We start from the raw sequence: 14,701 nt of genomic DNA, 5'->3' as shown, positions 1-14,701 counted from the left end.
AGTGTGAGGGGTTATGTCAGTAGTCTAGTGTGAGGGGTTATGACAGTAGTCTAGTGTGAGGGGTTATAACAGTAGACTAGTGTGAGGGGTTATAACAGTAGACTAGTGTGAGGGGTTATACCAGTAGACTAGTGTGAGGGGTTATGACAGTAGTCTAGTGTGAGGGGTTATGACAGTAGTCTAGTGTGAGGGGTTATGACAGTAGTCTAGTGTGAGGGGTTATAACAGTAGTCTAGTGTGAGGGGTTATGTCAGTAGTCTAGTGTGAGGGGTTATAACAGTAGTCTAGTGTGAGGGGTTATAACAGTAGACTAGTGTGAGGGGTTATACCAGTAGACTAGTGTGAGGGGTTATAACAGTAGTCTAGTGTGAGGGGTTATGACAGTAGTCTAGTGTGAGGGGTTATAACAGTAGTCTAGTGTGAGGGGTTATAACAGTAGACTAGTGTGAGGGGTTATACCAGTAGACTAGTGTGAGGGGTTATGACAGTAGTCTAGTGTGAGGGGTTATGACAGTAGTCTAGTGTGAGGGGTTATGACAGTAGTCTAGTGTGAGGGGTTATGTCAGTAGTCTAGTGTGAGGGGTTATGGCAGTAGTCTAGTGTGAGGGGTTATGTCAGTAGTCTAGTGTGAGGGGTTATGTCAGTAGTCTAGTGTGAGGGGTTATGTCAGTAGTCTAGTGTGAGGGGTTATGTCAGTAGTCTAGTGTGAGGGGTTATAACAGTAGACTAGTGTGAGGGGTTATGTCAGTAGACTAGTGTGAGGGGTTATAACAGTAGACTAGTGTGAGGGGTTATAACAGTAGTCTAGTGTGAGGGGTTATGGCAGTAGTCTAGTGTGAGGGGTTATGTCAGTAGTCTAGTGTGAGGGGTTATAACAGTAGACTAGTGTGAGGGGTTATACCAGTAGACTAGTGTGAGGGGTTATGACAGTAGTCTAGTGTGAGGGGTTATGACAGTAGTCTAGTGTGAGGGGTTATGACAGTAGTCTAGTGTGAGGGGTTATGACAGTAGTCTAGTGTGAGGGGTTATGTCAGTAGTCTAGTGCGAGGGGTTATGTCAGTAGTCTAGTGCGAGGGGTTATGACAGTAGTCTAGTGCGAGGGGTTATGTCAGTAGTCTAGTGTGAGGGGTTATGTCAGTAGTCTAGTGCGAGGGGTTATGACAGTAGTCTAGTGTGAGGGGTTATGTCAGTAGTCTAGTTTGAGGGGTTATGTCAGTAGTCTAGTTTGAGGGGTTATGTCAGTAGTCTAGTGTGAGGGGTTATGTCAGTAGTCTAGTGTGAGGGGTTATGTCAGTAGTCTAGTGTGAGGGGTTATGTCAGTAGTCTAGTGTGAGGGGTTATGTCAGTAGTCTAGTGTGAGGGGTTATGTCAGTAGTCTAGTGTGAGGGGTTATAACAGTAGACTAGTGTGAGGGGTTATACCAGTAGACTAGTGTGAGGGGTTATGACAGTAGTCTAGTGTGAGGGGTTATGACAGTAGTCTAGTGTGAGGGGTTATGACAGTAGTCTAGTGTGAGGGGTTATAACAGTAGACTAGTGTGAGGGGTTATAACAGTAGTCTAGTGTGAGGGGTTATGACAGTAGTCTCGTGTGAGGGGTTATGACAGTAGTCTAGTGTGAGGGGTTATAACAGTAGTCTAGTGTGAGGGGTTATGTCAGTAGTCTAGTTTGAGGGGTTATGTCAGTAGTCTAGTTTGAGGGGTTATGTCAGTAGTCTAGTGTGAGGGGTTATGGCAGTAGTCTAGTGTGAGGGGTTATGTCAGTAGTCTAGTGTGAGGGGTTATGTCAGTAGTCTAGTGTGAGGGGTTATGTCAGTAGTCTAGTGTGAGGGGTTATGTCAGTAGTCTAGTGTGAGGGGTTATAACAGTAGACTAGTGTGAGGGGTTATACCAGTAGACTAGTGTGAGGGGTTATGACAGTAGTCTAGTGTGAGGGGTTATGACAGTAGTCTAGTGTGAGGGGTTATGACAGTAGTCTAGTGTGAGGGGTTATAACAGTAGACTAGTGTGAGGGGTTATAACAGTAGTCTAGTGTGAGGGGTTATGACAGTAGTCTAGTGTGAGGGGTTATGACAGTAGTCTAGTGTGAGGGGTTATGACAGTAGTCTAGTGTGAGGGGTTATGTCAGTAGTCTAGTGTGAGGGGTTATGACAGTAGTCTAGTGTGAGGGGTTATGTCAGTAGTCTAGTGCGAGGGGTTATGTCAGTAGTCTAGTGTGAGGGGTTATGTCAGTAGTCTAGTGTGAGGGGTTATGTCAGTAGTCTAGTGTGAGGGGTTATATCAGTAGTCTAGTGTGAGGGGTTATGACAGTAGTCTAGTGTGAGGGGTTATGGCAGTAGTCTAGTGTGAGGGGTTATGACAGTAGTCTAGTGTGAGGTGTTATGTCAGTAGTCTAGTGTGAGGGGTTATGTCAGTAGTCTAGTGTGAGGGGTTATGTCAGTAGTCTAGTGTGAGGGGTTATGTCAGTAGTCTAGTGTGAGGGGTTATATCAGTAGTCTAGTGTGAGGGGTTATGACAGTAGTCTAGTGTGAGGGGTTATGACAGTAGTCTAGTGTGAGGGGTTATGACAGTAGTCTAGTGTGAGGTGTTATGTCAGTAGTCTAGTGTGAGGGGTTATGTCAGTAGTCTAGTGTGAGGGGTTATGTCAGTAGTCTAGTGTGAGGGGTTATGTCAGTAGTCTAGTGTGAGGGGTTATGTCAGTAGTCTAGTGTGAGGGGTTATGTCAGTAGTCTAGTGTGAGGGGTTATAGCAGTAGTCTAGTGTGAGGGTTATAACAGTCTAGTGTGAGGGGTTATGTCAGTAGTCTAGTGTGAGGGGTTATGAAAGTAGTCTAGTGTGAGGGGTTATGTCAGTAGTCTAGTGTGAGGGGTTATAACAGTAGTCTAGTGTGAGGGGTTATGACAGTAGTCTAGTGTGAGGGGTTATGTCAGTAGTCTAGTGTGAGGGGTTATGTCAGTAGTCTAGTGTGAGGGGTTATAGCAGTAGTCTAGTGTGAGGGTTATAACAGTCTAGTGTGAGGGGTTATGTCAGTAGTCTAGTGTGAGGGGTTATGAAAGTAGTCTAGTGTGAGGGGTTATGTCAGTAGTCTAGTGTGAGGGGTTATAACAGTAGTCTAGTGTGAGGGGTTATGGCAGTAGTCTAGTGTGAGGGGTTATGTCAGTAGTCTAGTGTGAGGGGTTATAACAGTAGTCTAGTGTGAGGGGTTATGTCAGTAGTCTAGTGTGAGGGGTTATGACAGTAGTCTAGTGTGAGGGGTTATGTCAGTAGTCTAGTGTGAGAGGTTATGACAGTAGTCTAGTGTGAGGGGTTATGTCAGTAGTCTAGTGTGAGGGGTTATGTCAGTAGTCTAGTGTGAGGGGTTATGTCAGTAGTCTAGTGTGAGGGGTTATGTCAGTAGTCTAGTGTGAGGGGTTATGTCAGTAGTCTAGTGTGAGGGGTTATGTCAGTAGTCTAGTGTGAGGGGTTATAGCAGTAGTCTAGTGTGAGGGTTATAACAGTCTAGTGTGAGGGGTTATGTCAGTAGTCTAGTGTGAGGGGTTATGAAAGTAGTCTAGTGTGAGGGGTTATGTCAGTAGTCTAGTGTGAGGGGTTATGAAAGTAGTCTAGTGTGAGGGGTTATGACAGTAGTCTAGTGTGAGGGGTTATGACAGTAGTCTAGTGTGAGGGGTTATGACAGTAGTCTAGTGTGAGGGGTTATGACAGTAGTCTAGTGTGAGGGGTTATGTCAGTAGTCTAGTGTGAGGGGTTATGTCAGTAGTCTAGTGTGAGGGGTTATGTCAGTAGTCTAGTGTGAGGGGTTATAGCAGTAGTCTAGTGTGAGGGTTATAACAGTCTAGTGTGAGGGGTTATGTCAGTAGTCTAGTGTGAGGGGTTATGAAAGTAGTCTAGTGTGAGGGGTTATGTCAGTAGTCTAGTGTGAGGGGTTATAGCAGTAGTCTAGTGTGAGGGTTATAACAGTCTAGTGTGAGGGGTTATGTCAGTAGTCTAGTGTGAGGGGTTATGAAAGTAGTCTAGTGTGAGGGGTTATGTCAGTAGTCTAGTGTGAGGGGTTATAACAGTAGTCTAGTGTGAGGGGTTATGGCAGTAGTCTAGTGTGAGGGGTTATGTCAGTAGTCTAGTGTGAGGGGTTATAACAGTAGTCTAGTGTGAGGGGTTATGGCAGTAGTCTAGTGTGAGGGGTTATAACAGTAGGCTAGTGTGAGGGGTTATGACAGTAGTCTAGTGTGAGGGGTTATGGCAGTAGTCTAGTGTGAGGGGTTATGTCAGTAGTCTAGTGTGAGGGGTTATATCAGTAGTCTAGTGTGAGGGGTTATGACAGTAGTCTAGTGTGAGGGGTTATAACAGTAGTCTAGTGTGAGGGGTTATAACAGTAGTCTAGTGTGAGGGGTTATAACAGTAGTCTAGTGTGAGGGGTTATGGCAGTAGTCTAGTGTGAGGGGTTATAGCAGTAGTCTAGTGTGAGGGGTTATGTCAGTAGTCTAGTGTGAGGGGTTATGTCAGTAGTCTAGTGTGAGGGGTTATGTCAGTAGTCTAGTGTGAGGGGTTATGTCAGTAGTCTAGTGTGAGGGGTTATGTCAGTAGTCTAGTGTGAGGGGTTATGTCAGTAGTCTAGTGTGAGGGGTTATAACAGTAGTCTAGTGTGAGGGGTTATGTCAGTAGTCTAGTGTGAGGGGTTATAACAGTAGTCTAGTGTGAGGGGTTATGGCAGTAGTCTAGTGTGAGGGGTTATAACAGTAGTCTAGTGTGAGGGGTTATGGCAGTAGTCTAGTGTGAGGGGTTATGTCAGTAGTCTAGTGTGAGGGGTTATGACAGTAGTCTAGTGTGAGGGGTTATAACAGTAGACTAGTGTGAGGGGTTATACCAGTAGACTAGTGTGAGGGGTTATGACAGTAGTCTAGTGTGAGGGGTTATGACAGTAGTCTAGTGTGAGGGGTTATAACAGTAGTCTAGTGTGAGGGGTTATGACAGTAGTCTAATGTGAGGTGCGGGAATAATGACAAGCAAACCTGGGGAGCTTTGTGTTCACATTGTCCCAAAAAATTGAACCAGACCACGGAATTCAAGTGAACCAAACTCAGACCACTTTTGAGATGGTTTGACTTCCTTTTGGAATGTTCACACTGCACCAAAAGAATTAAGGGAACTACCCTGAGTTCACAACAGTTGGCTGAAAGGGACCAAGTGGAGGACATGGTATAAAGAAGAGGATGGAATATGCTGCTATGTAACTGTATGATTGGGTTTATTTGTGTGTATTATTGTAAAAGTATCTTACCTGTTTCTTGTCCAGTTGGACGCTCTGTGTCCAGCAGTGGAAGAACTGAGGAGACTGACAACATCGCCTCCTGGTGGTCACATGGCCATTCTGCAGGCTGCCGTGGAGGTACAGTACTTCAATTCCACCATGTTGATGTGATGGCTGTACTTAGACCCATCTCTTCAATTCCACCATGTTGATGTGATGGCTGTACTTAGACCCATCTCTTCAATTCCACCATGTTGATGTGATGGCTGTACTTAGACCCATCTCTTCAATTCCACCATGTTGATGTGATGGCTGTACTTAGACCCATCTCTTCAATTCCACCATGTTGATGTGATGGCTGTACTTAGACCCATCTCTTCAATTCCACCATGTTGATGTGATGGCTGTACTTAGACCCATCTCTTCAATTCCACCATGTTGATGTGATGGCTGTACTTAGACCCATCTCTTCAATTCCACCATGTTGATGTGATGGCTGTACTTAGACCCATCTCTTCAATTCCACCATGTTGATGTGATGGCTGTACTTAGACCCATCTCTTCAATTCCACCATGTTGATGTGATGGCTGTACTTAGACCCATCTCTTCAATTCCACCATGTTGATGTGATGGCTGTACTTAGACCCATCTCTTCAATTCCACCATGTTGATGTGATGGCTGTACTTAGACCCATCTCTTCAATTCCACCATGTTGATGTGATGGCTGTACTTAGACCCATCTCTTCAATTCCACCATGTTGATGTGATGGCTGTACTTAGACCCATCTCTTCAATTCCACCATGTTGCGTAGACAACCCTGTTCCTGGGGTGCTGCAGGATTTTATTCCAACTAGGCGCCACACCTGACGAACCGAGCTAATTGATCATTCAACACACCTGGGCCCTAATTTATCAGTCATGCGTAGGCACAGATCTATGAGTGAACCATACGTGGGATCATTACCATGCAAAGTGTGAAATGGATCAATATTAACGTTGGCTTGAGAGTGTGCAGAGATGTACACAGTGGTGGACTAAGGGAACTGCTTGTGAAGCGTAGAATGGGGAAAATACATGTTGAATTTTTGAGAGTAATAATTAAATTAGTAAGTAACAATTAGTTCTATTTTCCATTGTGAGAAAAGTACAGAAAATTGGCCCCTGCCAAGTGGCGCAGTGGTCTAAGGCACTGCATCGCAATGCTCGAGTCGTCTTTACAGACCCAGGTTCGATTCCATGCTGTGTCACAGCCGGCCGGGAAAACCATGAGGCGGCGCACAATTGGCCCAGCGTCGTCCGTAGTAGTCTAGTGGCCGGCCGGGATTTTGTCCGGGAGTTTGGCCGGCCGGGATCCTTGTCCCATCGCACTCTAGCGACTCCTTGTGGTGGGCCGGGCGCCTGCAAGCTGACTTCGGTCATCAGTTAGACTGTGTTTCCTCCGACACATTGGTGCGGCTGGCTTCCGGGTTAAGTGGGCAGTGTGTCAAGCAGCAGTACGGCTCGGCTGGGTCGTGTTTCGGATGACGCACAGCTCTCGACCTTCTCTCCCGAGTCCGTACGGGAGTTGCAGCGATGGGACAAGACTGTAACTACCAATTGGATACCACGAAACTGTGGAGAAAAAGGGGGTAAAAGTACAAAAACCCAACAACAAAAAGTCAATTGTTAAATTAGAGGCATGTGTGAAAGGTAAACCATTGTGTAAGACTATAAAATACTGAGATAATGGTAAGTCCTATGAGAGATGGCTGACCCGCTCTGTTGGAAGATTTGAAACACTGCATTTAGCAGAGTGTGTTTTTAGAGACAGGTGGGACTTTTTTTTTTAACAGGAAGTACAGATTGGCTCATCAGATATCGTTTTCCAAGGTAAAGATTTAAGACCTATGTGAAAAGGCCAAAACGGCGGCTCTTCCCGGAACACATCCTCGGGTTTTTGGCACAACGGGCACTTTTTAGCCTGAGCTTGCCGACCGGCGTCTCACAGCCCCTCGATGAGCCAATGTTTCGGCTGCAATCATCAGTAACAGTAACACGTCGTGTCCACCGTCGCAAGTCAAGAGGGCTTTCTTTGCCGTGATGTCATCAATGGGTTCCCAAATACGCCATAAAAGCACCACCCCAAAATGATTTATTCTACACTGAACAACAATATAAACGCAACATGTAAAGTGTTGGTCCCATGTTTCATGAGCTGAAATAAAAGATCCCCGAAATTTTCCATGCTCACAAAAATATTATTTTTCTCAAATTCTGTTCACAAGTTTGTTTACATCCCTGTTAGTGAGCATTTCTCCTTTACCAAGATAATCCAACCACCTGACAGGTGTGACATATCAAGAAGCTGATTAAACGGCATGATCATTACACATGTGCACCTTGTGCTGGGGACAATAAAAGGCCACTCTAAAATGTGCAGTTTTGTCACACAATACAATGCCACATATGTCTCAAGTTTTGAGGGAGTGTGAAATTGGCATGCTGCCTGAAGGAATGTCCACCAGAGCTGTTTCCAGAGAATTGAATGTTCATTTCTCGACCATATGACTCCTCCGTCATTTTAGAGAATTTGGCGCTACGTCCATCCAGCCTCACAACCACAGTCCACGTGTACGGCGTTGTGTGGGCGAGTGGTTTGCTGACGTCAACGTTGTGGACAGAGTGTCTCTTGGTGGGGTTATGGTATGGGCAGGCAGGCATAAGCTACAAACACAATTACATTTTATCGATAGCAATTTGAATGCACAGAAAATACTGTGATGAGATCCTGAGACCCATTTGGTTATTAAGGTATCTGTGACCAACAGATGCATATCTGTATTCCCAGTCATGTGAATATCCATAGATTAGGGCCTAATTTATTTCAATTGACTGATTTCCTCATATGACTCATATTTGCCACTGAGGGGATTTTGGGTAGGGCATGTTTTGCACCGGGTGAAAATGAATTGCATTGGTTTTGGAACCGGTCTGCCTTCCGGGTGCAAGCCAAGTGCACTGTGCAAAGCCCACAGCCAAGTCGGCTCAAAACTAATTGTGACGTAAATAAGCACTTGGACTAATTAGTAGGATGCTATCACATGCAAAAGTGATTTGCTTTAGATTAAAAACGCTTTGTATGCAGCTTCCCAATGAAAACTGGTTTGAAAATTCTGACATTTATTTGATGGAAAACAGGTGTTTCCGGAAGACCGAATGACCGAACGACGCAGATTACTGTTCCATTTGAGACGCGGCTCCTCCCTCACCGCTTTTCCCCGGTCACGACACAGGCCATAGCCCGCCTAAAGCAACTTGAATTGTCCTAATGGTCCTCTCTTTGTAGCTACAGGACCTTCAGAAAGTATTCTCACCCCTGGACTTTTTCCATATTTTGTTGTTACAAAGTGGGATTTAAAATGGATTTAATTGTCATTTCAATTGTTTTCCTTTGGAATTCTGCCTGTGCTGAGTTACATTCCATTTGATTTATTATCCTGAAAAAATTCCCCAGTCCTTAATGATTACAAGCATACCCATAACATGATGCAGCCACCACTATGCTTGAACATAGGAAGAGTGGTACTCTTCAGTCATGTGTTGTATTGGATTTGCCCCAAACATAACACTTTGTATACAGGACAAAAAGTGAATTACTTTGGCACATTTTTTGCAGTATTACTTTAGTGCCTTGTTACAAACCAGATGCATGTTTTGGTATATTTTATATCTGTACAGGATTCCTTCTTTTAGTATAGTATTGCGGAGTAACTACAATGTTGTTGATCCATCCTCAGTTTTCTCCTATCACAGACGTTAAACTCTGTAACTGTTTTATAGTCACCATTGGCCTCATGGTGAAATCCCTGAGCGGTTTCCTTCCTCTCCGGCAACTAAGTTAGAAAGGACGCCTGTATCTTTGTAGTGACTGGGTGTGTTGATACACCATCCAAAGTGTCATTTAATAACTTCACCATGTTCAAAGGGGGATTCAATGTCATCTTTAAACATTTTACCCATCTACCAATAGGTGCCCTTCTTTGCGAGGCATTGGAAAATCTCCCTGGTCGAATCTGTGTTTGAAATTCACTGCTCGACTGAGGGACCTTACAGATAATTGTATGTGTGGGGTACAGAGATGAGGTGGTCAATATCAGAAATCATGTTCAACACTGTTATTGTACACAGAGTCCATGCAACTTATTATGTGACTTGTTCAGCACATGTTTACTTCTGAACTTATTTAGGCTTGCCATAACAAAGGGGTTGAATGCTGAGCTAAACCTTTTGAAAAACATAATTCCACTTTGACATTATGGGGTGTGTGTATGTGTGTGCAGGCCAGTGACGATCTCCATTTTTAATTCCGGCTGTAACAACAAAATGTGGAAAAAGTCGAGGGGTGTGAATAGTTTCTGAAGGCGCTGTATGTTTTTATTTTTACTAAGTCAAGCGGCAACTGAGTGAGCCAAATAAAACCTTTTGGTTGTATTCCACATCTGACACCTGCCCCTCTATTCAATATCTGACACCTGCCCCTCTATTCAATATCTGACACCAGCACCTCTATTCAATATCTGACACCAGCACCTCTATTCAATATCTGACACCAGCACCTCTATTCCATATCTGACACCTGCACCTCTATTCAATATCTGACACCTGCACCTCTATTCAATATCTGACACCTGCCCCTCTATTCAATATCTGACACCTGCCCCTCTATTCAATATCTGACACCTGCCCCTCTATTCAATATCTGACACCAGCACCTCTATTCAATATCTGACACCAGCACCTCTATTCAATATCTGACACCAGCACCTCTATTCAATATCTGACACCAGCACCTCTATTCAATATCTGACACCAGCACCTCTATTCAATATCTGACACCAGCACCTCTATTCAATATCTGACACCAGCACCTCTATTCAATATCTGACACCAGCACCTCTATTCAATATCTGACACCAGCACCTCTATTCAATATCTGACACCAGCACCTCTATTCCATATCTGACACCACCTCTATTCCATATCTGACACCAGAACCTCTATTCCATATCTGACACCACCTCTATTCCATATCTGACACCACCTCTATTCCATATCTGACACCAGAACCTCTATTCAATATCTGACACCAGCACCTCTATTCCATATCTGACACCAGAACCTCTATTCCATATCTGACACCTCCTCTATTCAATATCTGACACCAGAACCTTTGGGTTGTGCCGTTGTCTGTTATTTCATGGTACGGCGCTGTGTATATTCCCCACTGGATTTAAAGGGAGGATTTTGACCATATATGGTTAATTAGGGATGTTTCGAAATGCAAGTAGCCAAGGTCAAGCACTGAGACTGAGAACCATTGGTATTGATCTCCTACCGGTATTTATCAAATTGGTATTTGTCCCCTATCGGTATTTATCTCGTATCGGTGTGCGTATGATGCTTGTAGGATTGTTGGATAAATAATATTTTTTCTATGTGTACGAACACTCAATTCCATTCCTAAGTAGTATTTTACAATAGTTTCTACGCAATATTGATAAATATGATGTGCCAGTGGCCCTCCAGAGCCAGGGTTGTCTACCCCCTGATGTAAACAGTGTCTGTGGCCCTCCAGACCCAGGGTTGTCTACCCCCTGATGTAAACCTTTATTTTTTTCTTAGTTCTTTCAGATCAGCAATCACTGAAAAGGAAGTAGTTTGTGTTTAACATCCTGTCTCCGCTTTTCTCTCCCTCGTTCTGTCTCTCCCTCGTTCTGTCTCTCCCTCGTTCTGTCTCTCCCTAGAAAGCTGAACTGGGGGCGGAGTCTACCCGTGACCTCACAGCCAGGGCGGGGAGAGCCAGCTACATCGCCACGGTACGCGTGACCCTTCCTGACCCCGGTGCCGTGGCGATAGCTGCCATCTTGAGAGCGGTGTTCGAAGCCCTGGGAGGACAGAAGTGATGTCAGACAGACGCACGTTGTTGTCATCGTTACAGCTGTAACGCATGGTGATCTGTTTGAAAATGTGATAATAGATATTGTGAAAAGCAAGATATGGTGATGTCAAATCATATTATCCATGACATAGAATCGTGAATCTGACAAGGGATGATTTCATAAAGTAAATCTGATAACTATGAAGTCTTAACCAGTGAATCATAGCAATGAGGAGTCTTAACCAGTGAATCATAGCAATGAGGAGTCTTAACCAGTGAATCATAGCAATGAGGACTCTTAACCAGTAAATCATAGCAATGAGGAGTCTTATAACCAGTGAATCATAGCAATGAGAAGTCTTAACCAGTGAATCATTGCAATGAGGACTCTTAACCAGTGAATCATAGCAATGAGGACTCTTAACCAGTAAATCATAGCAATGAGGAGTCTTATAACCAGTGAATCATAGCAATGAGGAGTCTTAACCAGTGAATCATAGCAATGAGGAGTCTTAACCAGTGAATCATAGCAATGAGGACTCTTAACCAGTAAATCATAGCAATGAGGAGTCTTATAACCAGTGAATCATAGCAATGAGGAGTCTTATAACCAGTGAATCATAGCAATGAGGAGTCTTAACCAGTGAATCATAGCAATGAGGAGTCTTAACCAGTGAATCATAGCAATGAGGAGTCTTATAACCAGTGAATCATAGCAATGAGGAGTCTTATAACCAGTGAATCATAGCAATGAGGACTCTTATAACCAGTGAATCATAGCAATGAGGAGTCTTATAACCAGTGAATCATAGCAATGAGGAATGAAATGGCAAGCGACTCTGTTAGTGAGTCTAAAGTAAATTGTAAATGAGTCATGAACTGAAAGGGACCAATCACGATGAGAAGAATCTCACACTATATCTCGCCCAATCCATTTCATGCGGATGAATTACCGAACTCATGAAAACATGAAATGCCGGTACAATTTTATAAAACCAGACAGACGATTTGTTCATTTGACAATGGTGGGATTGTTGTGTCGGTAAAATTAATTAATGTGAGAAATGGCGGTGGAAATGCCTTTTTTATGCGCAAATATTGATATAATAACCATTATATGGAAGTCAACTTGGAGTCACGCGATGAGCTGCTGTCTGGTCCTCCCACTACGACTCAGGAAACCATGCAGGTTATTAAGCTACAGATCTGTTGTCTGGTCCTCCCACTACGACTCAGGAAACCATGCAGGTTATTAGGCTACAGATCTGTTGTGTGGTCCTCCCACTACGACTCAGGAAACCATGCAGGTTATTAGACTACAGATCTGCTGTCTGGTCCTCCCACTACGACTCAGGAAACCATGCAGGTTATTAGGCTACAGATCTGTTGTGTGGTCCTCCCACTACGACTCAGGAAACCATGCAGGTTATTAGACTACAGATCTGCTGTCTGGTCCTCCCACTACGACTCAGGAAACCATGCAGGTTATTAGGCTACAGATCTGCTGTCTGGTCCTCCCACTACGACTCAGGAAACCATGCAGGTTATTAGGCTACAGATGTAATAATTGATGAATTTCACAGGGTGGTGACATGATGATCTGGCCTTGGCTAACAATGAATGATAGATCTGGCCTTGGCTAACAATGAATGATAGATCTGGCCTTGGTCCCTCTTTTCCATCACCTTCTCTCACCTTCCCTTCCCCCTCGCTCTCCCTCCCCTTCCCCCTCTCTCTAGTTCTCTCTCTCACCTTCCTCCTCTCTCTCTCCCCCTCTCTCATTTCTCTTTCTCGTTCCCTCAACTCTCCCTCTTTCCATCTCTCCTTCCCTCCCTCAACCCTCTCCATTCTTCCCTCTTTCTCTCTCTGTGAAAGTATGCCTTATCTACTTTGAAAAGCTACTAAAGTTGTGATTTGGTTAGACAGCATAGCCAGCTAGCTAGCCTAATTAGGGTGACTCATTGGGGAGCCCAGAGATGGATGTCTGCTACTCAGTGGCTATTTTAGCATTTAAATGTTGGTGGGGAAAACAAAAAGCCACTACACAACACTAAACAATACATCCATTGCACTATAACAGTGACCAACGGTCCCCACAAACTGTTAGGACCTACATAAAGCTGTCCCAACAGCAGAGTCCCAACACCTTACCACTGCTACACCTGGCTATCAGCGGAGCCTTGTCTGGCAGCAAAACAGTTCATTCAGCCTCAATTACTGCCTTTTTTTAAAACATAGCTGATATGGCTGACTTGCTTAAACAAATGTGGTTTCTAATGACAATTGAGATGTACAAACTATGGCATAAGGGAACGACGAGCAGATAAGAGGCAATCCGTCATTTCAATTAAGACATTAAGAGCGAGCGAGGACGGACGTTGTCAATATAACTATTTGTTCAGCAATTCAGAACATGGGCAGAACATTCTTACAGTATTCTCCCTGTACACCAAGTCAGAACATGGGCCATTCTTACAGTATTCTCCCTGTACACCAAGTCAGAACATGGGCCATTCTTACAGTATTCTCCCTGTACACCAAGTCAGAACATGGGCCATTCTTACAGTATTCTCCCTGTACACCAAGTCAGAACATGGGCCATTCTTACAGTATTCTCCCTGTACACCAAGTCAGAATATGGGCCATTCTTACAGTATTCTCCCTGTACACCAAGTCAGAACCGTAGGATAAATAAAAGGGGTCATATAAGCAGACAATGAAAGCTCTTACAATATTCAATGATTACATTTCTCTATAACAGGCTATAGGCTACATGTGCACCACCAAGTCAGAACAGTAGGCTAAGTTATGAGGGGGATAGGGAACAAATTAATAGGGTGAGCCACATGGGCTACTAACAGTTTACTACACAACATACACTTAGTATTACATTCTTAGCTACAGTATACATATCTCCCTGGCATATTACATAATTTATGCAGCAGCATACAAGACATTTTAGGACTCACCTTGTTGTGCTGTGCTCACTTAAACAGGAAGGTGACACGGCGGACCTTCTTGTAGAAAGAGGCCCAAAATGCCGACTTGGAATTCCAAGTTGGATGACCGTTCCAAAATAATTTTCCGTATTTTCCCAGTCAGAGCTGGTTTTATCAGAGTTCCCATTCTGTCTTAGTTGTCTTGAAGTCTCACTGAAGTCCGAGATTGCCGAGTTTCCAGTTGTTTTGAACACGTCATGGTGGATTGACAACAGGGCCGATGTATTCAAACATTTCTGTCCCGTGGCGTTACCCCCTTTTTCGTGATATCCAATGGGTAGTTACGATCTTGTCTCATCGCTGCAACTCCCCTACGGACTCGGCGAAGGTTGAGAGCCAAGCCGCACTGCTGCTTGACACACTGCTGGTTTAAGCCAGCCGCACCAATGTGTCGGGAGGAAACACTGTCGAACTGACAACCCGAAGTCAGCTTGCAGGCGCCCAGCCCACCGCAAGGAGTCACTAGAGCATGATGAAACAAGGACATCCCGTGCCGGCCAAACCTTCCCCTAACCCGGACCTTCTTGGATGTTCTAATG

At 44.3% G+C, this 14,701-nt stretch overlaps 1 protein-coding gene across 1 annotated transcript in view; it reads left to right on the top strand.

Moving 5' to 3' along the window:
* tkfc (triokinase/FMN cyclase) overlaps positions 1-11,364 on the top strand; it is a 24,533-nt gene extending 13,169 nt beyond the window's left edge. Inside the window, exons 14-15 of the mRNA XM_038987553.1 lie at positions 5,289-5,381; positions 11,030-11,364. Of these exons, the coding sequence (XP_038843481.1) occupies positions 5,289-5,381; positions 11,030-11,188 (252 nt within the window). The 3' untranslated portion in view covers positions 11,189-11,364. The remainder of the gene's footprint in view (positions 1-5,288; positions 5,382-11,029) is intronic.
* The last annotated feature ends 3,337 nt before the right edge of the window (positions 11,365-14,701 follow it).

The sequence above is a fragment of the Salvelinus namaycush genome, unplaced genomic scaffold (genome assembly GCF_016432855.1).
Source record: "Salvelinus namaycush isolate Seneca unplaced genomic scaffold, SaNama_1.0 Scaffold768, whole genome shotgun sequence".
In the NCBI taxonomy this organism is placed as follows: Eukaryota; Metazoa; Chordata; class Actinopteri; order Salmoniformes; family Salmonidae; genus Salvelinus; species Salvelinus namaycush.
This window is presented reverse-complemented; position numbering and strand designations above follow the sequence as displayed.